The sequence below is a fragment of the Branchiostoma lanceolatum genome, chromosome 5 (assembly GCF_035083965.1).
Source record: "Branchiostoma lanceolatum isolate klBraLanc5 chromosome 5, klBraLanc5.hap2, whole genome shotgun sequence".
In the NCBI taxonomy this organism is placed as follows: domain Eukaryota; kingdom Metazoa; phylum Chordata; class Leptocardii; order Amphioxiformes; family Branchiostomatidae; genus Branchiostoma; species Branchiostoma lanceolatum.
The window spans coordinates 20,571,453-20,591,496 of record NC_089726.1 but is presented as its reverse complement, the minus strand read 5'-3'; the positions used below and the strand labels follow the sequence as shown (position 1 = coordinate 20,591,496).

The 20,044-nt window shown below is 43.4% G+C and overlaps 1 protein-coding gene across 1 annotated transcript; it reads left to right on the top strand.

Moving 5' to 3' along the window:
* The first annotated feature begins 1,037 nt into the window (after positions 1-1,037).
* Positions 1,038-19,026, top strand: LOC136435947 (uncharacterized). The gene is made up of 12 exons (XM_066429657.1): positions 1,038-1,083; positions 2,750-2,946; positions 4,371-4,605; positions 5,885-6,084; positions 6,664-6,822; positions 7,309-7,453; positions 8,079-8,231; positions 8,839-9,012; positions 10,646-10,761; positions 11,553-11,658; positions 16,562-16,661; positions 18,038-19,026. Exons 1-12 carry the CDS (start codon positions 1,038-1,040, stop codon positions 18,087-18,089), a joined length of 1,683 nt encoding a protein of 560 aa, XP_066285754.1. The 3' UTR covers positions 18,090-19,026.
* Positions 19,027-20,044: the final 1,018 nt, after the last annotated feature.

The window sequence follows — 20,044 nt, the reverse complement described above, 5'->3', positions numbered from 1 at the left end:
GGGCTGAAGAAAACGCACTTTCACACATTCGAGTACGCATGTACAGTGTCAAAGGGTGGTGGGCCCTGAGACGTAAACAAAACCCGCCTCGGCATTATTATGCAAATCGAGACGAGAACTGTTTTCAGGCCAGGGGGCTTAACCTTTGACACTGCACATGCGTACTCGAACGTGTGAAAGGGCTTATTCCACCTACGACGTTGCTTGTTGTATATATAAACAATTACGTTTAACGCTAACGTGCTATAATTTTATTATTATACCATTCAGATTTTATCCATGCCAATCTTACAATTATTTACAATAGATACATCATAACTTTATGGGAAAAACGATTTGCTTGTTTAACCCCTTCTCACAACCCTCCCACGCCAAACCCCGATAAGGTTACCGATGTTTTTCTGTGTTCTGTTACATTTACGTTATTTCAATACGACGACGATGTTCATCATATGAAATGTTACAAATAAAATGTTTAATCCTAATCATGACTAAGTCTAAATCATTCAAAGCCATTTTATTTCTCGTTACTTTTCGAAAATTTAAATAATAAAACACATTTATCGGACGTCTTGCCACCGCTCTTGCGTTAACATTAGAGGTAGAAGTGGGTGCAAGTAGGTATTGTTTTGTTATCATAACTCTGTGAACCGACGATCGAGTAACACTGAAGAAATACTGTAAATGCATAAATGTTCGCGGTGGTTTTATGTTCGCGGTTTTCGCGGCGACCGTTACACCGTTAACTTAAAACCAGCGCAAACATTTCTGTCCAATGGTGTAGCAGTATGTGACTATAGCGCTGCTGAAAACTTAAAACCACTGCGAATACTCCATTTTGCCTTAGCGCGAAATAAAAACCACGCGAACTTAAATGCATTTACAGTATTTGATTCTCCCGTCTAGGTCTGACTATCTATCAGGTGACCTCGCTTTGTGCGTTTATATGTGCGGTCTGTGCCTAGCTCTAAAGAGGGGCGAGTTTATTATCTACAATCGTTTCTTTGGAAATCTGTTGCATTTATTCTTGTCCGGACATGGACTGGAAAGTGATCTGTGGTCTGCTGACCTTCAGTATGACAGGTACGTAACACTTTGGAACATTTACCCGTTGTATTTGCCTGGTTACCATACTCGTTCGTTTATGCTTACCTTCCATATTTTCTAAATGTCGCTGTTTGTAATGAGAGAACGTAAAAAGACAAGCATAGTACCCAGATGCACCAGTAAAAGATACATAGGTAAACGCGTATACGGAAAATATATAATACTGTAAATGCATTTAAGTTCGCGTGGTTTTTTTATTCACACGAAGGGGAAAATGGGGTGTTCCCGGTAGTTTTTAAGTTCGCGGCAGTGCTATAGTCACATACTGCTACATATTAGGCAAGAATGATCTCGGTAATTCCATAGTCGCGGTGAAACTGTCGCCGTGAAAACTGCGAACATAAAACTACCGCGAACATTCCTGCATTTGAAGTATTTTTATCTAGACTTGGTAATTGTGACAGGGACAGGTTTCCCCTCATGCCCAATGCTTTCAGGGTTTGCATATGTACACAGTGCGGTAGTGTTAGCATTCTGCCTGATGTATACGAGATACCAGTTGAGTTATAGCGCATGTGAACATGTGTTGGTCACAACCCTTTCTGCTGAAGTTACACAGCACAGCGATATTGTCTGTAAGTTATTCATTTAAAAGATGCCTTATGTATAAAACCCGCGCAACAAAACGGCTACAAGCAAAACAAACCGATCTCAACCCTGTGGGAATGTTTTGAAAGAGATTGTCGCCATCTTTCAAACGATCTAATATGATTTAAGAAATCATATCTGCACTTACCAACCATCAGTTCTATGATATATTTTTACTAGACCCCAAATTGGCTGAATAAAACCTCTAAGCATTGCTTAAAAACGTGTATGGACGTTCGGGAAGAAAATATATCATCGATGGATTATACTTAGTTATAGCACAATCTTTATTGACACAACAAAAGTACAGCGACTTTAGTAAGGTCTTTTACGACAGTTACTATACATGCAAACAACAAACAATGGGATACAAAATTATTAACCTAGTAGTACGTACAAGTATATAAATAATTTAAAATGTCGAGTTTAACCTATAACTTGCACTACTAGTTCTAGGATCTAAACATTCTTTAATATATTTACCAATTTGCACACAGTAAGGGTTGTCTCATTGTAGAATGTATTTGAATTCATCTATAGAATGGAATATAGCAAATTCTGTTGAGCAGGCGGAAAGAAGGTTGAACAGCTTTGAGCGTTTATTATGATATCGTGGACAATCTTAGCCTCCTTCGCAGACTTCCTAGGACGGCGGCATATACAGTATATTGGGGAGGGGGGGCTACACACAAGGGAGTTATGTAGCCGAGGGAGATGTGTAGCCGAGGGGTGACCGCCGTCCTATCAAGTCTGCTCCCGATCGGCTTGAATAAAGGGAAGGTGATTAAGACAGCCATTCAGAGAGGCTATTAACATGTTCGCACAAGGGTAATTCACATGTTCGCGCATACCTTCCCTTTATGCAAGCCGATCGGGAGCAGACTTGGTAGGACGGCGGTCACCCCTCGGCTACACATCTCCCTCGGCTACATAACTCCCTTGTGTGTGCCCCCCCCCCCCCTCCCCAATATACTGTATATGCCGCCGTTCTATGAAGTCTGCGAAGGAGGCTAGGACAATCTAGGATTAAGTGTTGTTCATCTTATATCAACAGCCAGTGCTGTGGGGGCCATCCAACCGGGGAGTGACGTAGAAAACCTGCGGCGTCTTCTGCGCGACAACTTCGGTACGAACCGCCACCACATCACCAACCCGGACCAGAAGTACGCCGCCAAGAGCTTCATCTACGAGACATTCAAGGACTACGGGCTACAGATGGTGTACCAGCTATTTGTCACCAACAGTACAAAGGTACCATTTGTTTCGAAAACTTTGTGTAGTGTAGAAATGCGTTGATTATGTCCCCTTACAAGTAGACGGTGACTGAGCAATCATATTTGTGTAACCCCTAATGTTATACTTGGAATATATTGCAAGATGGGGGTTTCCCTGTGGTGTAGTGGTCTGCGCTTCTGTTACTTACCACATCTGGTTCTAATTACTTGGAACCAGAAGGCCCGAGTTCAACTCCCGGGTAGGACACCTCTGGACGAGAGGCGCATTGAATCATACCAAAGACTTTATAAAAACGGTACATACATACAGTATGGAAGTTAAACACACTCCACCGCCGGTAGACTAGCCCCGTGCTGCAGTGATTGCACCACAGTGTGGCCCAGGGCTATGCAACGGGGATACACCGCCCTATACACCTTATGGTGTGGGAGGATTTTAACTAACTTTAACATAATGCAAGATGAAATTAAACTAAATCTATTATTCAAAATATAACAGCCACACGTACACACAAAGCGTGAAAATTTCTTTGTTGATGAAATTTGTTGAGTGATCTGGCAAATAAGTGATCGCAGCATCCAGTGGAAAGAGGGTGTTAAGTTTAAAAAAAAGGAATTTCAGGCGACGAACCAGCACATATTAGCGCCGATTTTAGGGGTATCCAACCTCTAAAGTATCAATCTAGAGCATACTTTCATCATTACATACGGCAGAAAATGTACGTATTCATAAATTGACCTTTGACCCCTCATCACTACCTGAAACCAAGCCAAAACAACAAACTTCTACAGCCTATAGGCACCAAAGACATGGCTGAAAGTCTGTTTTTCAACACAATAAGAAGAACCCTTACCTGAATTCCACATCCAGCTCAAAAATACAAAGATATCTCAAAGAAAAGCCCCTTTATAGCTACTTTTACCAAGGTTACCTAATAGGCTAAAAGTGGGGCTTCTGCGCCTGCGTCAATTACCGTCTCGGGGCCAGTTATATACCCGTTTAGAAACTGTATTCCGTCACCCGAAAATAGTTTCATCAGGTTGGTAGAATGTAGGATATAGGAGATTCTTTCTACACAACCAGGTTAGTGATCTCACCTGTTAACGTTTCGATGTCAATCAGACACCTTCTTCAGAGCTTCTGGCTGGAGTACTGCTTCTCTCACCGCTATAAGTAGCCGACGTAGGTGGCACTTTTGCGGTGAGAACACTGTCCAAAACGTGGCTAAGCTTGTATCCCCCTCGTCTTAGCCACGTTTGGGACAGTGTCCTCACCGCAAAAGCGCCACCTACATCGGCCTCTTATAGCGGTGAGAGAAGCAGTACTCCTGCCGAAAGCTCTGAAGAAGGTGTCTGATAGACATCGAAACGTTAGCAGGTAAGATTTCCTGCAGCTGGTTGTGTAAAAAGAATCTCCTATATCCTCTATTCCGTCTGCAGTACCCAGGCGTGAACGTTGTGGGGCGCTGGCCGGGCCGGTACACGGACACTCCCCGGGACAAGCCGCTGGTTCTACTAGCGCACTACGACACATCGCGCAGCTCCGGCGGCGTGGACGACAACGGGTCCGGGCTGGCCGCCCTGCTGGAGTCCGCTAGACTCATCACCTCACAGCCCTGTCTACAGGACCACACCATTGACTTCGTCGCACTGGATTTAAACGACGATGAACAACGTACGTGAGAGAACATGTTGTTTTAATTGTGCTATATATTTATTACCTTCGCCGAGAAGGTTATGTTTTCGTCAGCGTTTGTGCATGTGTTTGTGAGTCCGTCTTTAAACAGTATAACTGGATGGATTGTCTTCATACTTGGTATGTGGTTTTTTCTTCTTAAGATCTCGAAATGATTAGATTTGGGGCCCCCTAATGGCTTGCGATGGTACTGCAGCGGGACTTCCGGGTTTTAAATCTCGTGTTCTAGACATGATAGGGTCATGCTTTTTAAGTGGTAGCTAGATCTTGGTTTGGTTTGTAGGTTTGGAACTGCAGGAGCCGATTTCGTTTCAAACTTTGAAAGGAAATAACTCAAAAAGGGGTTGACGGATCGTTATGATATTTAGTGTGTAGATAGCTTGAGTGATGATTGACAAGATTGTATGGTTTCGGAGCTAATTTGCATAATTAATGAGGAAAGTTTATTTATTTATTCATTGGTTTGGCTGTTCAGCACACACAACAAGGACTGCCCAACTAGCCTGTTGCTACTACAGAGGGCTAGACCTGCTGACAAAGACAAGACAGTACATTATAATTCTGACATGGACAGTATAACAAGCTACAAGAATATTCTGAGTACGTGTATTCGTACATAGAAACTATTGTATATAAATGAATCAAAAGAATGTCCAATGTGGTATCTACATCGAGAGGTCAGGGTCATTAGGTATACATAAGAAATCTTTATTGACACAACACAAGTACAGCGACTTTCGTAAGGTCTACTTACTGTACATCTATGCATACAAGCATAACCATTAGAAGTCATAAGAGAGAGCCAGAGAGGCTGGTCACTATATACATGAATGTGTTTGTCTATCAAAAAGTAAAGAGAGCAGTAGTTTGTTAGGCTAGACCATATGCATGTGAAGGTAAACGTGATGTATGTAAAAAGCAGTCACCATCAAGTGAGGTGAATCATCTTTTTTTTTTCAAGTAGCTAGTGTTAGTGCAATGCGGCATCGCTACGCCTCGCGTTTTTGGCCAAGCAAACCGGGTCACCCCTACTCTTCTCGATAAGTGTGTTGGGTCCTTTTGCGTGCAGAGGTTTTCCGCTTGAGGCTTATGTCCGAAGATTCCGCATACACGGGGCCACCGACTTTACGTCACCATCCGAAATGATGTACTATTTTGCAAATGTCACCTTTCTAGTTTGATCTATTTTCTACAATGAATTATGTACATGTCCCAGAATGCCTAAACTTCATATTCATATTCATATGTTTATCTACAGTCCCTGACTCAGCGTGTTTTAATGGACGCTGTGGAAGTAGAGCTTACGTCACCGACATGTTCCTGACATACCTGCAGTTGAGTAACATCGACCCGGCCAACGTAGGGGGCGCTTTTGTCCTGGACTCCATCCTGAACTACAACAACACAGAAGGGGCGCAAGGATTCAAGGACGCGACGGACTACTTTAATGTAACATCAGTGAGTAATAATGAGCTATTCCACAAACTCATATTCAACGTTTGGCTTGGATAGTTTCTTTGTGGCGTCGAATGGCCTAGAATAGAGAACTTGAGATCGAGAGGTGGACTACCAACACATGCACGGGTTTCCGGAAAAACTGGGCTAGGCTAGGCGGGGTGGTGGACTACCTCAGTACTCTAGTAGGCCAAACTGGTAGTACAGCTACAGGGAAGAGTACAACTATGCTCAACGCTCTAACAGCAAATGGACATTGCTTTCTGTGTTAAAAACAACAACTGGGGGTTCCTGTGCAGTGAATGCTGGTTTTTAATTGCTGTATACAAACCCCCCAACACCAACCCCCACCCCTAGCAATTTGATAACCTGTTGCATTCCGTCCAGCTCACCGTCGTATCTTTGACCCATTTTTCTTTCCAGAAGACATTCTATTGGAGGCTAAACTTCATTCATAACCGTGGGCCCAGAAAGAATAGCCTGTTGAGGTAGCTCACCCCACTAGCATAGCCCACCTTTTCCGGAAAGCCCACATGCAGAGTGGACTTCCATGCATAACGCAGCCTGTTCTTGTTTCTGAAGATACCAGGGGTCGCCACGGCGTACGAAAACGTGCGGAAGGACAACTTTCGCGGGAACTTCATCACTGCCGTCGGCAGGGAGGGCTTTGATTACAATCTGTACGGAGCTTTTGACTTGTCCTGGACATTCGAGAACACGGAACCTAACTTCAAGTTTCAGGTACGAAATGTGACGCGCTAGAACTCATGTGACCCTTACCTCCATACCGTTGTTCGGACACACATATAGACAGAGAAAGACACATATGCACAGAGAAAGACACATATGCACAGAGAAAGACACATACGCACACAGAAAGGCACGCACACAGAAAGGCACACACACACACACACACACACACACACACGCACACATACGTACACACGAACGCACAGACAGGTACACAGAGATGAACACACGTAGATACAGACTCTCACATGATGTACACAAACACACACACACAGATAGATAGATAGATATACGCACAAATTTACACACACTTACAGGTATGCAGTCACAAATACGGGGGGGGGGGGTCAGAGACAGACGGATACACCCACATTTTCACAAAGCAGACACAACGCACAAATCGCACGGCTTTGGCGCATAGCAGTTTTTTTATACAGTTCGAATTCATCATAACAGTACTCTTTATCACCATTCCAGCCTGCTTACATCCCCATCAAGGACGTTGCCAAGGACGGCCCCTCAGACCCCTACTGGCCGGTGTACTCTTTCCTGGTTCAGGGGGACCACTACAGCTTTTGGGCCGAAAACCCCGACCTTAAGGCTGTCCTGATCTCAGACACAGGTAGGGCGATTTATAGATTTTTTTGTACCGTCTTTCACCTTCCTCATGGCAAGTCTCTCTGGTTAGCTTAGCACTACAGCAATAGGTGTCGCTGCTTACAGATGCTGTCCCAAAACGTAGATATAGACTACAACACGGGGTATTCCGTATCACCCGAGGTACCAGCTAGCCCGACCGCGGGTTGGATCGCCTGACGGCCGTAGGCGATCCGACCCGTGGGAGGGCTGGGACAGAGGGTGATGCGGAATACACCGTGTTGTATCTTATTTATGTCATACCCACCCGAGAAAACACACATATCAATTAGGAATGCGCCAGAAGTTGAGGAAGTTTTGTATCGATCCTCGAAAACAAAACTGTAACAACATTGATTCCAACCTTCGGATGCGGTATTCGAATTTTCGACGGCGGCGCAACCGGCGCGCTCGAAATGCATTCGAAATATTCCATGGAAGCCTGTGTGATAACACTCCCGAACCTCATGTGATACGGATAGTTATCACACGGTCCGAAACATCCGTATCAGGCCCAGGCATGACATAAAGGAGTACATCATATACATAATTACTGTCAATTAACGATGTTTTGATTATTAGTCACTCTGGTTTCTGAAATATCTTCACAGGAAGGTTCCGTGGGAAGATGGCTCAGTGCTTCCACCTCAGCTGCGACAACCTCAGCTGGATCACAGACGACAACCTCCGCTTTCTGAAGAAGACCACCGACGTCGTCTCCTCGGCTCTGCTGTACCGCGCCGGCTCGCCGGAAACATGCCCAGGTATAAAAACGCTTAACCTAAACCTAAACTCAACCTAAACCTAACTTAAACCTTAACCTTAACATTTACTTTTACCCTAATATTAGCCTTAACCTAAACCTAAACCTGACCTAAACCTTAACCTGAGCCTAAACCTTAACCTAAACTTAAAGCTGAACCTAAACCTAAACCTTAATATTTACATAAACCTAAAGCGAAACCTCAACCTAATTCTAAGCCTTAACCTAAACCTTAACTCAACCTAAACTTTAACCTTAACCTAAACCAAAACCTTAACCTAAACCTTAACCATAACCATAACCTATGCCTAAACCAAAACCTGAACCTTAACGGCTTAACATTAACCTTAACAGCTTAACCTTACCTTTAACTTTAACCTTCAAACTTAATCTAAGACCCATAATGCAATACACCTGCTTGGAAATTCTGCGACACATTTCCCTTTTGATTTTGACAATCAAGTAACTTTCAGTATCATCTTTCCTTGAACTTTTTTAACGTATTGAATTAATGTACCTACTGTTCCATGTACGTTTAGGTGCACACCCCTAGTTATAACACTTTGTATTCGTGCCATATGTCAGTCAGTTCTTTCGTTCCTCTGTAGATCCCGTCGCTGCAGCTCCCAGCGCCTTCAAGAAGGGACTCGTGTTGAAAGGCACGGTGGACCCACCACACCCGAACCCTCCGTATGACGTCACCTTCAGGGTCGACTCATTCTCCGCAACAGGACTCGTCAGGGCACGGGTGGTCATCGACGTCTTGTCAACTAGAGTAGTAGGTACGTAGGATTGAACCTCCTTGATTTGAACTGTGACAGGTCCCTATCCACAGAACAGACGGACGCCCAAGATATCGGTACACACTCATGAACAATCCGGCCACTTCTCAGAACTCTCAGAGTTACCATTCTGTCCCCGGTCACTCACACCGGACCTCTCTCCAGTTCTGGGCCCTACCATTATCTCAGGATGGGGGTGACACTTATCATGACATGAATCTCCTTGGTTTGAACCTTGTTTTATAGCCTCTAGCAGGCTCCACAGGTCGCTGAAACAAATAGTACTAAATTCACCAAATGGGCAGATAACAGAGGAGTTAGCTGGCCAGGGAGTACAGTTTGCCTAACTCCTCTGGTATGTTATCTGTCCATTTGGCAAATTTCTACTATTTTTCCAGCGACATGTGGAGCCTGGTGGAGGCTATTGGATTGAATTCGAACCTCCTTGTACATTTGAACCTCGTTGGTTTGAACCTCCTTGGCTGAACCTCCTTGTACAGTTGAACCTCGTTGGTTTGAAACTCGTTGGTCTGAACCTCGTTGGTTTTAACCTCCTTGATTTGAAACTTGTTGGTTTGAACCTCCTTGGTTTTAACCTCCTTGATTTGAACCTCGTTGGTTTGAACCTTGTTAGCTGGCCAGGGAGTACCATTTCCTAACTCCTCTGGCATGGTTTCTGTCCATTTGGCGGATTTCTACTATTTTTAACGTTGGTTTGAACCTCCTTAGTTTCATCTTCCTTGGTTTGAACCTTCTTGCTGTGAACCTCGTTGGTTTGGACCTCCTTGGTTTGAAACTCCTTGGTTTGAAACTGCTTGTACATTTTAACCTCGTCGGTTTGAACCTCGTTGGTTTGGATCTCGTTGGTTTTATCATTTGTAACTTCTGTATGTTTTGATCATGTATGCCAGCAGGGCACATCGAAAACCGCCCTTGTGGCGACATGTTTGACCCAGGGTATATAAATAAAAATTAAATGCAATGAAATGATTTGAACCTCCTTGGTTGAACCTGCCTGTACATTTAAAGCTCGTTGGTTTGAACCTCGTTGGTCTGAACCTTCTTGATTGAACGTCCTTGGTTGAACCTGCTTGAACCTCGCTTGTTTGAAACTCCTTGGTTTGAACCCCCTTGTACATTTGAACCTCGTTGGTTTGAAACTCCTTGGTTTGAACCCCCTTGTACATTTGAACCTCGCTGGTTTGAAACTCCTTGGTTTGAAACTCCTTGGTTTGAACCCCCTCGTACATTTGAAACTCCTTGGTTTGAAACTCCTTGGTTTGAACCCCCTCGTACATTTGAAACTCCTTGGTTTGAAACTCCTTGGTTTGAACCCCCTCGTACATTTGAAACTCCTTGGTTTGAAACTCCTTGGTTTGAACCCCCTTGTACATTTGAACCTCGTTGGTTTGAAGCTCCTTGATTTGAAACTCCTCGGTTTGAACCTCCTTGGTTTGAACCTCCTATTATATTTGAACCTCCTTGTTTTTAACCTCCTTTTACATTTGAACCTCCTTGGTTTGAACCTCCTTCATGCCAACCTCCCGTTCCAACCATCCAGCATGGCGGACAATATATTTAAGTCATATATTTACGTGTATGCAAACACCCGATACGTGCCGTCCCTCCTCAGGTCGGTTTGACAGCGTCTCCCAGCAGCTGAAGCTGCGCCTGACCGAGCCCCAGATAGAGGGGCAGTGGGATATGGACAACCCGGTGAAGGAGATGGCCTGGGCTATGGGCGGAAGGGTAGGGAAGTGTTTTTTTTTCTATAATCCTCTCTTACAGGTTTGCGTAGCAAAACCTTTGTTGGAGCCATTGGCATGTGGGGTGGCTGCCACCTTGAATTGTGACGTCACAGGGTCGCTATACAATTTTTAGGGGTGTTTTGGGGGTCGCTAGCGTTCTCTCTTAAGAAATCGGCACACAACTATCACACATTCAACTGAAAGAAAAAGACAAATTCAATACCAATTCATATTCATAAAAAGACCCCGTAATCACTGAACTAACATAGCAAACCTGAAGTATATGTAGCACAAATACTTAAATCTAGATTACATTGAATCAGCTGACAAGCGACAGAAACATCATATTTCTGTTCAATGTCACCTCATTTTTTTCGACTGTGACTTGTTTGCGGATAATATATAGGCAATCAAGCGGTCGTTTTTTGCACTTCTGATGAAATGAATGAGAGAAAACCATAGACTTGTTTGTTGGTTAATAGATAGTTTCTCCGTGATATGTTATACAATTAACATTCTCGTCTAGGTACCGTCCATTGTCTTACTCTGGGCTGCACTCATGACCCATGACTCAGAGCTGTAAAGTAGAATGGTCTCGGTACAGGCTTTAAACACCTGATCATCCTATCTACTGCGTGTGTGTTTTATCTCTATACTGTGTTTCTAACGGTGATGATGTGTGTGATTGTTGTATGGATAACCAATTGTCAACGAAGGTCAAAATCCATGTTAACGTTCTTACTACCTGCCAGGCTCCACTGAAAGAACCATTTAACTTTTCCCTCCTCACAGGTGACGAAGATCCCGGGCAGTCTGTTGTACGTCGGCACTGCGAACTGGGGCCCCTGGCGGGACGACCCGCAACAGGCGGCCTTCAGCCTGTTCGCCACAGATGCTGGTGAGTGAATCCCATTGAAAAGGAAGGGGCTGCCATGCATGTCCATAGATATCGCTTATTATTATACAAGCAGATATTCCGAAATGTTTAGCACTAACAATTGTAGATAGTACCAGTAACCTATTGTTACAGCAAAGTCAGACACAGTTTACTGACGCATGTATGTTTTTCCTATGTTTTTATCATGTATTTGCAATTAGCCCACGGGCATGAATTTGCAATAAACTTCTATGATATAATCTTATTGGTCGAACTAGTTTCGTCCGTTCTGACCCTTGTAGTACCTAGTTTCAGTAGCAGGGTACATTTTGCAGGGAGGGGTTGCTAGCCTTTCAATTTCTTTAAAACGTGCTCGAGGCACATCTTCGAACACAGGAACCCCAATAATACGTCATTCCGAATGGCGGGTGCAGCCCCAACCAAGCCCCTTCCCATGCAGGATTGAACCGGAGTCTCCCTGTGCCTACGAATCGGAACTGGGAACTCAACTGTGAGACTGTCACTAGATGAACTATAGGGACATCCCTCACTTCGTTAACAAGTACAGCAATGGCCTAGTGCTCATGTTGCATAGCATACGGTAGATCGCGTATTCGATTTCCCGATCGGTTAATATAACAGATGCGATGTCTTGGTGCACACTGCTTCTCAGGCTTCGATGGTAGTGCTGCGTACCTAAACACCAGACCTGATCCAGTCCAAAAACACCTAGACGTCTAGAAGTCCGGACTTGAAAATAGATATCCCTTGCTTGTACTCTTTTTGTTTTAAACCATCTTAAACCTTCCTTAGATGGTGAAATTTGCACTTCAAAAATATGAAAACATTGCTGTTTTTGTGTCTATAACTGAGCCTTTGGGTTTACTACTGACTGTATATAATTTTGCATATATAGTTTATTCATGTAAAATATATGTTAGTATACAATTCTACATGTAACAGGAAAAAATATTTTTTGCACATATGCCATGGGTTCAGATCCGGACCTGAATCTGAACCTCTGGATCTAAATCCGGACCTGAACCTGGGTTTAGGTGCACAGCACTACTCGATGGTATCACTGTATGAAATAACGAATTTGCGGGGTGGAAATCGTGTTCCACGTGCCTGCAAATTCGAGTTTTCCGTGACTCTCCAGGTCGTGTCGACCTGCTCAGCTATTCTGCACGGGACCCGCGCAGTCCTGGGATTTACCGCGAATGCACCACTTAGGCTGCGCAGGAAGTGTCCGCGCCCTGTTAATTCTCGTGCAGCTATAGGGAAACTCATACACATGTCCTGCCCAGTGAACGCTTTTGCTGCCGGTATCTGCATAATTTAGCGACAATTATCACCTAATTATCATTTAATTACCCGTGCAGCTATAGGGAAATTTATACACACGTCCTGTCCAGTGAACATGATTGCCGCCGGTAGCTGCATAATTTAGCGACAATTATCACCTAATTAGCATTTAATTACCATCCAAGGTTTGACCAGGCCTGGTCTGTGGCCAAAATGCCCCCCCCCCCCAAAAAAAAATCCCTTATGCGCTTTCCACTTTCCCGGCCCAAAACCCTGTAAAACATGCTTTTATTGGTTCAAAATGGTGATTAAACTTTCATTGTTGTTTCTCCGTTATCCACGAATGCCACTATTTGCACTTTGCGGTTAAGAATCGGCTATAAAAGTTCCAAAGAGTGTGTTCCTTTTTTGATCTTGACGACTCCGCCGGCCACAGTCGCTCAGGTCAAGTGAAATTCAGTTCTCAGTGCGGGTCTCCGTGATGCTGTCATTCCTGCACCTTTCCTTCCATATGCTTCAGATAAAAGCGCAGATACTCCCAGTCAGATTAGCCCGCTTGGTCTCGCATCAGGTGAAAGAGTGTCGTCCACAGTTAGTCTTGCAACAAGTTCTAATTGGGTCCTTGAAAATCCTTGAACTAGTAGACTGTTGCCTCGCTGACGATCCAGGTCGCGAGATTTACCGATGTTGATGTAGGAACACGACCAAAGCTTCTCAGTGTTCCCAGCGCCGTGGCTGCCTATACCTGGCAAAGAGGACAGGGAGTGGAGAGCATATATCCACACATAGCCTGTTTACCAGTCTCTCCCGAACGGTTGAGTCTGCTATGCACCGATCCGTTTCTGTCAGTTATGCCTCTCCGTAGACCGAGGTAATTGATCCAAGTCCGTACAATTACCCCATGCGCGGTATTCTCACATGGCGGGCAGGTAACACTCCCTGCGCCGTAGAGATAACGCGGAACGCCCGATGGTTTCCAGGCTAGCCCACACACTAAGTCAGTTACTAGTAGTCCTCATTTGGGATACGTGTGCCAACTAAGAGATTCGAAAATAGCGACACGGGCGTTGATTGGCTGTTCTTTTCAAACCATATACTATGTAAATTGCAATTGGCTGACAGTCATGTTCCCTGCACAAATAAAGACACAATGAGTTGTGAAATACCACGTGCCCGCTGGTCAAGTCTTTGTTGTGTAATTATTCAGTGGTTTATTTGAGATGCACGCTTGTACAACAATAAACTTCTGTGTTTACAGGTTAATAGTACGTAGAAATTACTTGTTCGACTCAAATAAGTTCGTTTCATTTCAACACAGACCATTGCAACATAGACCATTGCAATTGATTTGCCCCCTTCCCGGTACATTTGAAAGCTTAGTTCACTATGACCATGTCTATGCACCAAAACAACCGGTCATCTTTGTGTATAATGTCATTGATAATGTCCTTGATAATGTGTAGCACTAATACAGTCTTAGACTTGCTCTTGAGTATTTCAAATAACGCCAAATGCCTTATATATTCAGCATGAATTGCAAGCTTGGAGAATAATTGCAAGCCACACTCACAAGTTTTATCACATGAGGCCATTACATAGGTTACATAAATGAATACATAAAAATAGATATAGGTTACATCGTCATTGGCGATCGGAGTAGTTCTATCCGTATGAATATTCATTCCGATCCATTTTTTGAGTGTGAACGGGGTTTAAATAAATTAATTCTCGGGTGTAGCATATGGTGACGCGACGCCATTTTCATGTTTCCTTTGTTTCACGGCTCCTTCTTTTTACCATGCATGCACAAGTACACTACTCTAGACAGGACTATAGGAACCTCCTTGATAGGAACAAAACCACGTAACACAAGTACTAGTATTCTGTGTATTTTCAACTCCTTCTTTTTACAGGAAAAATGTACAAAAACAGAAAATCAATATGGACGCCACAAAGACATTCCAATACACATCTTACAACATTATGCACAGCTTGTATCTTACAGACGACTCGTGTTTACTTTTTAAATACAATAATTCAAATCATGTCAAATGATCATTTCCCATACGCCGATTGGAAACCATATCATCGGGACCTTCCCGGCGTCTCTGCGGCGTTGGGAGTGGTACCCGCCACCCAGACAGATTGGCCCGCTCGCTATAGTTTGCTCCCGCTACGATGGCGGCGAAACTAAAGCTAAGAAGATGAGCTATCAGAACGGTTCAATATAGCACACTGGGTACAGTAAAACACACCTAAGCCGACGAGTAGAGACAAGATACCAGGCAAACCTCCTTGGTACACCATATATGTTATCACAAGAATATCCTTGGTTATCCATGCAACTTTTAGAGTACTCTGAAACCTATATCTAGCCAGGGTGCCAGACCACCGCGCTCCTGGCGCTAATCCTTCGGCCGGGGAAGCAACTCGCGCCGCCGCCACAGATAGCACACGGCCCACTAATTATCGCCAGCGCGATAGAAATCAGGGTTCGGCTGCCAAGCGCTCCCAGGTGCCAACTCTATCCCTACTACTAGGTCTTCCCCGCCCAGAAGGGCTTATCATCGCATCGCGCGAAAGGTCTGGTATCCAGGCTATCTGAAACCCATACTATTGCCATGGCCTACACGTACGTACAAAACAGCTTGTCTGGTGCGCCCCTAACTCTCTTACCCTGGAGAAACCCGACTAGGGACCGGGCTGCTAGCGAGTCTCTTCGGCGGTCCTAGACTGTCAGCCCGCCGGATCTAAATTAACACTACGGAGAGTTGTACCCCGGGGAGTGGACCGTGCCTTTTACCCGCAAGGACCGGTCAACTCTCGGGATTTTTTAGAACTCCCCCGGTGCGGTAATACAATTTCTATCGGCGGGCTTAGAGCTCTGGGCCGCCGACTGAAAGGGCGCGATAACAGTCTGGATCCCAGCGATCTAAACCGTCATAGTATCATTCGCATTCGGTAATATTATTTTCGATCCTACTACTACCCAACAGAAATTTGTTTAGTCCTTTACAGTCCTAAATTTATTAATGATTTTTGTTAAGTGACGAACACAAAGTCACAGCAAATAAAGATCATTTGCCTATCACAGTTCCGTGTAGTTCACACACCGTGGCTTATAATGCGTGAGCTAAAGCTTATTGTTATCTACCCGGCGTGGTCACACGCGAGTGTGCAACGTCCTGGGAATCAACGCACAGCTAACTGTGCATGAAAACGCAGAATTTTCCCGGTAGGCACACGCCGGACCCGGAAAACTCTTCACACTTCCTGCCCGCCTAGGTTTTAACGGACGTGCGCAGACTCGGAAAGAACCGGAAATCTGAGCTTTCACGCAGTGATATATATATGATTAACTCGCAGCACTCGAGTAAGGGAGCTAACCTAAACCTGACTCAGTGTTACCAGTTAACTAGTAGCCTACTTGTGGTAGTATACTCTGTGCGTTCCCAGCTCTGTGGCCCAAGGGCTAAGGAAGGTAGGCGCCGCCTTATATACTATATGTAGTGAAGGGTCCATGCAGCAACGGTTAAGTCTATTTGATACCTCTGAACATATGTAACTGAATGGATTGCAATGTTATAACCCCATTCCAATCACCTTTTTTTACCCCCAGAACCCCGTGAGGTCTCAGTCCTACCCTCGGTGTTCGGTACTCTGTGCGTGCTTCTGTTTGCTGTTGTGGTGGCTATGGGCGGCTGGATTCTCTACAAGAAGTGAGTAACGCTAAGTGAAAATTTCCTCACCCTCAGATATCTTCTTATCGATAAAGACACACCTTCTTCTCGCTTTGTACATGTTAAATCATGTTGATTTGATAACATGGATGACATCCATGCGCGCATCAATATCCGTCCGTTTCCCAAGAAAATAAAGTTTGTTTTCGACTATACTGTAAAATCGTACAAAGAAGATTGAAAATGATCAAATTCATGCCAGAATTTACAAACCAAATTATCAAAACACGATACTAATGTCGTAACATGGCAAAATCAATTCCAAAGTGAAAGAAGATTTAAAGAAAGTGAAAATGAAGAATTTATTATTCGCTATACCATACGCTGTGTTAGTTATTTGTTCAACCTTTCTGACCACGTAGATGTCATAATTAAGGCAACTTTGTTTTGCCAAACTTTTTTTTTTTATTTGCACGCTCGCATCAGTTAAGGGGTTCACAGAGAATGTCATCCATATAATCAAATCAACATGGCCTTAGGCGACGATGTATCTGATGTACGATAAGCAAGGAGACTAACGCATGCATTGTTGTATGTTGCTACATATTCACGACATTAAGTTTAGACTGCAAAGTTTGTTGAATATTTTAACCAACGATCAGGAAAGAAAAGAGATATTAACGGAAGCCAGCAAAATTTCCCAGAATTTTCAAACATTTACCTACGTAAAAGAGGGCCACAGCCTTGTAAAGTTCCCCGGGACACTTCTTATTTTATTAAAAGAAAGGAGTCAGGCCCGAAAAGCTTATAGTTACTTGTCCACTTGTCATCTTGCACTGTATGTATGATTTTTTTCTTTGTACTGTGTTATGTTGCAATATTCCCCCGATAAGAACTTGCAAATAAAACTCACTATGTGTGTAGTTGCCCTGAGAGTACAATTTTGTACAACCCCATTTGATATAGCCTTATAGTAATTAGAATTATTTATAGATATATCTAGATTGTTACCTACGTTATCTATAAATTGCTATACATTATCACCGATACGATTAGCCTAGACACACGCAACTCAATGTCTGTGTTAGTACCATGTAGCAAATGCCTTACCGTAGATTACACTGGATATGGTTCTATAGTAACTAGAAGATCCTTAGATAGAACTATATTGTTAACTAGGTCGTCTGTAAATTGCCATACATTGTCACCGATACAATTGTTGTGCAACAAAAGCATTCATTCATATAACATTCATATAACATTAAACACACGCCAAAAATAGTTACTCAAGCAACTGGATAAAGTTTATCCAGTTGCTTGAGTAACTATTTTTTGGCGTATCTTACCACCTGGATGTCTAACCTTCATCAAACATTAAACACAGATAGCTCAACAGGTCCTGTCTTCTTTTACAGGAGGCAACTTGGGGGGCCATTCGCTCAGGATCAACAAAACGGGATGACTTAAGAGGGTCAACCTGCAATAGATTTTAAAAACGATACACATGGTAACGTTAGCCTGTCCGGCTTTACAAAACGCCATGTCAAAGTCAGGGCATACGTAGTGGTAGAGGTGGCAGTTGAACCTTCAAATTTCATCGGTAGTTTTCTTGGCTTATCAGGCCTTTCCACTAGACCGTGACGTCAAAGCGAACTAATTTGGACTTGTGTAACCCTTGACTTCGTCTTTGGAATATTGTGCACAATTTAAAAGTATAACTGAAAGGGCAGCAAAACACACAAAGCGTGGAATATATTTTTTTTTTTTTCATTTTGACTTGATAAATTCGTTGGACGCTTTGTCTAACTTTAGGTCGCGGCGACGTAGCCGTCGTAGTGGAATGGAGTACCTTAGATATAGTTGTTTTGGGTAGTTGCGATTGTTAGTCACAATACGCGTACGGTTGCTCGACATGTATCTAATTAGTTCCTTAAGGTTTTGTCTAAGTCTTATCCTATGTCTATATAGTAGAGTGGATTCATTCCTCAAGCTAACCGACATCTTTCACACCGCAGTCGTCCCTCAGTAAGACATCTGGAGCCACATAGTTCCCGTTTAGAACTTTTATTCAGTCTAGTACCACGACCGGTTTCGCCGTGACAGCTTTTTCAAGTGTTCAGTGCTTTTACCCTGTGTCTAGTTTAAAGCCCACCGTGAAAAGTTATAACCACGATTTGCGAAATATTTTGTTAATGTTTTGCGCCTGCTTTCTGATTTTCTGGAACTTCTTGTTTGTCTTCTTCAAAGTAACATAATAACTCAAACCATGGTAACAGTTAATTTCACATATGAATATCTATACCTTTGTTGTAGTCATTGTGTTTAGTTGTTAGCTCTCTTCACATATAATTTGTATTTATTGCATCGTTGTATCATCAATAAAGGAATATCTCACGCCTCTCAAGTGCTGAAATAGTTTCTTTCCATGGACTCTAATTATCAGTAAGTAATATGTGATATCTTAATGATAGTGGAATACATAAGAAACTTGACAGTATTTCTGTCTTGAAATGTCAATGCAAGGGATGGCTAACAACATATCATGAATTCTGTGAACAATTCTTAAAACGAAGCTGACACTTCTGATGGATGTACCAGGCATTGCGCTCTATTTCTTGTTACACACACACACACACACACACACACACACACACACACACACACACACACACACACACACACACACACACACACAAAAACACACACACACAGACACACACACAAATATATAACATAAGTTTTTTTATAGTCTGTATAACTCTATGTCATACCTGGGCCTGATACGGGTGTTCCGGACCGTGTAATAACTATCCGTACCACATAGGGTTCGGAAGTTGTATCACACGGGCTTCCATAGAATATTTCGAATGCATTTCGAGCGCGCCGGTTGAGCCGCCGTCGGAAATTCGAATACCGGATTCGGAGATTAGAATCAATGCTGTTGCAGTTTTGTGTTCGAGGACACAAAACTCCCTCAACTTCTGGGGCATTCCGCATTGAAATGTGTGTTTTCTCGGGTGGGTATGACCAAGGAATGACATAAATAAAATACAACTAGAGTTCCATGACCCCATGCCTTCGCCAAATGATGTTAACTTTTATGAAGGATGTATTATGAAATAATCTCATTGATTTTACAAACAAGATTGCATATATTGTATGGGTTGATGATCTTTCGTAAGCTGTATCTGGTCCTGTGTCATTGGAATGACACACCCTACGGATAGCTGAATCTGACCCTGTGTCATTGGAATGACACACCCTACGGGTAGCTGAATCTGACCCTGTGTCATTGGAATGGCACACCCTACGGGTAGCTGAATCTGACCCTATGTCATTGGAATGACACAGCCTACGGATAACTGAATTTGACTCTGTGTCATTGGTATGATACACCCTACTGATAACTGAATCTGACCCTG

Bases quoted from the DNA above. Each gene is read 5' to 3' on its own strand.
- LOC136435947 (XM_066429657.1), top strand. From the start codon at position 1,038: ATGGACTGGAAAGTGATCTGTGGTCTGCTGACCTTCAGTATGACAG. The intron at 4,606-5,884 runs GTACGTGAGAGA...GTTTATCTACAG, and splicing joins TTTAAACGACGATGAACAAC to TCCCTGACTCAGCGTGTTTT. The intron at 16,662-18,037 runs GTGAGTAACGCT...CTTCTTTTACAG, and splicing joins GGCTGGATTCTCTACAAGAA to GAGGCAACTTGGGGGGCCAT.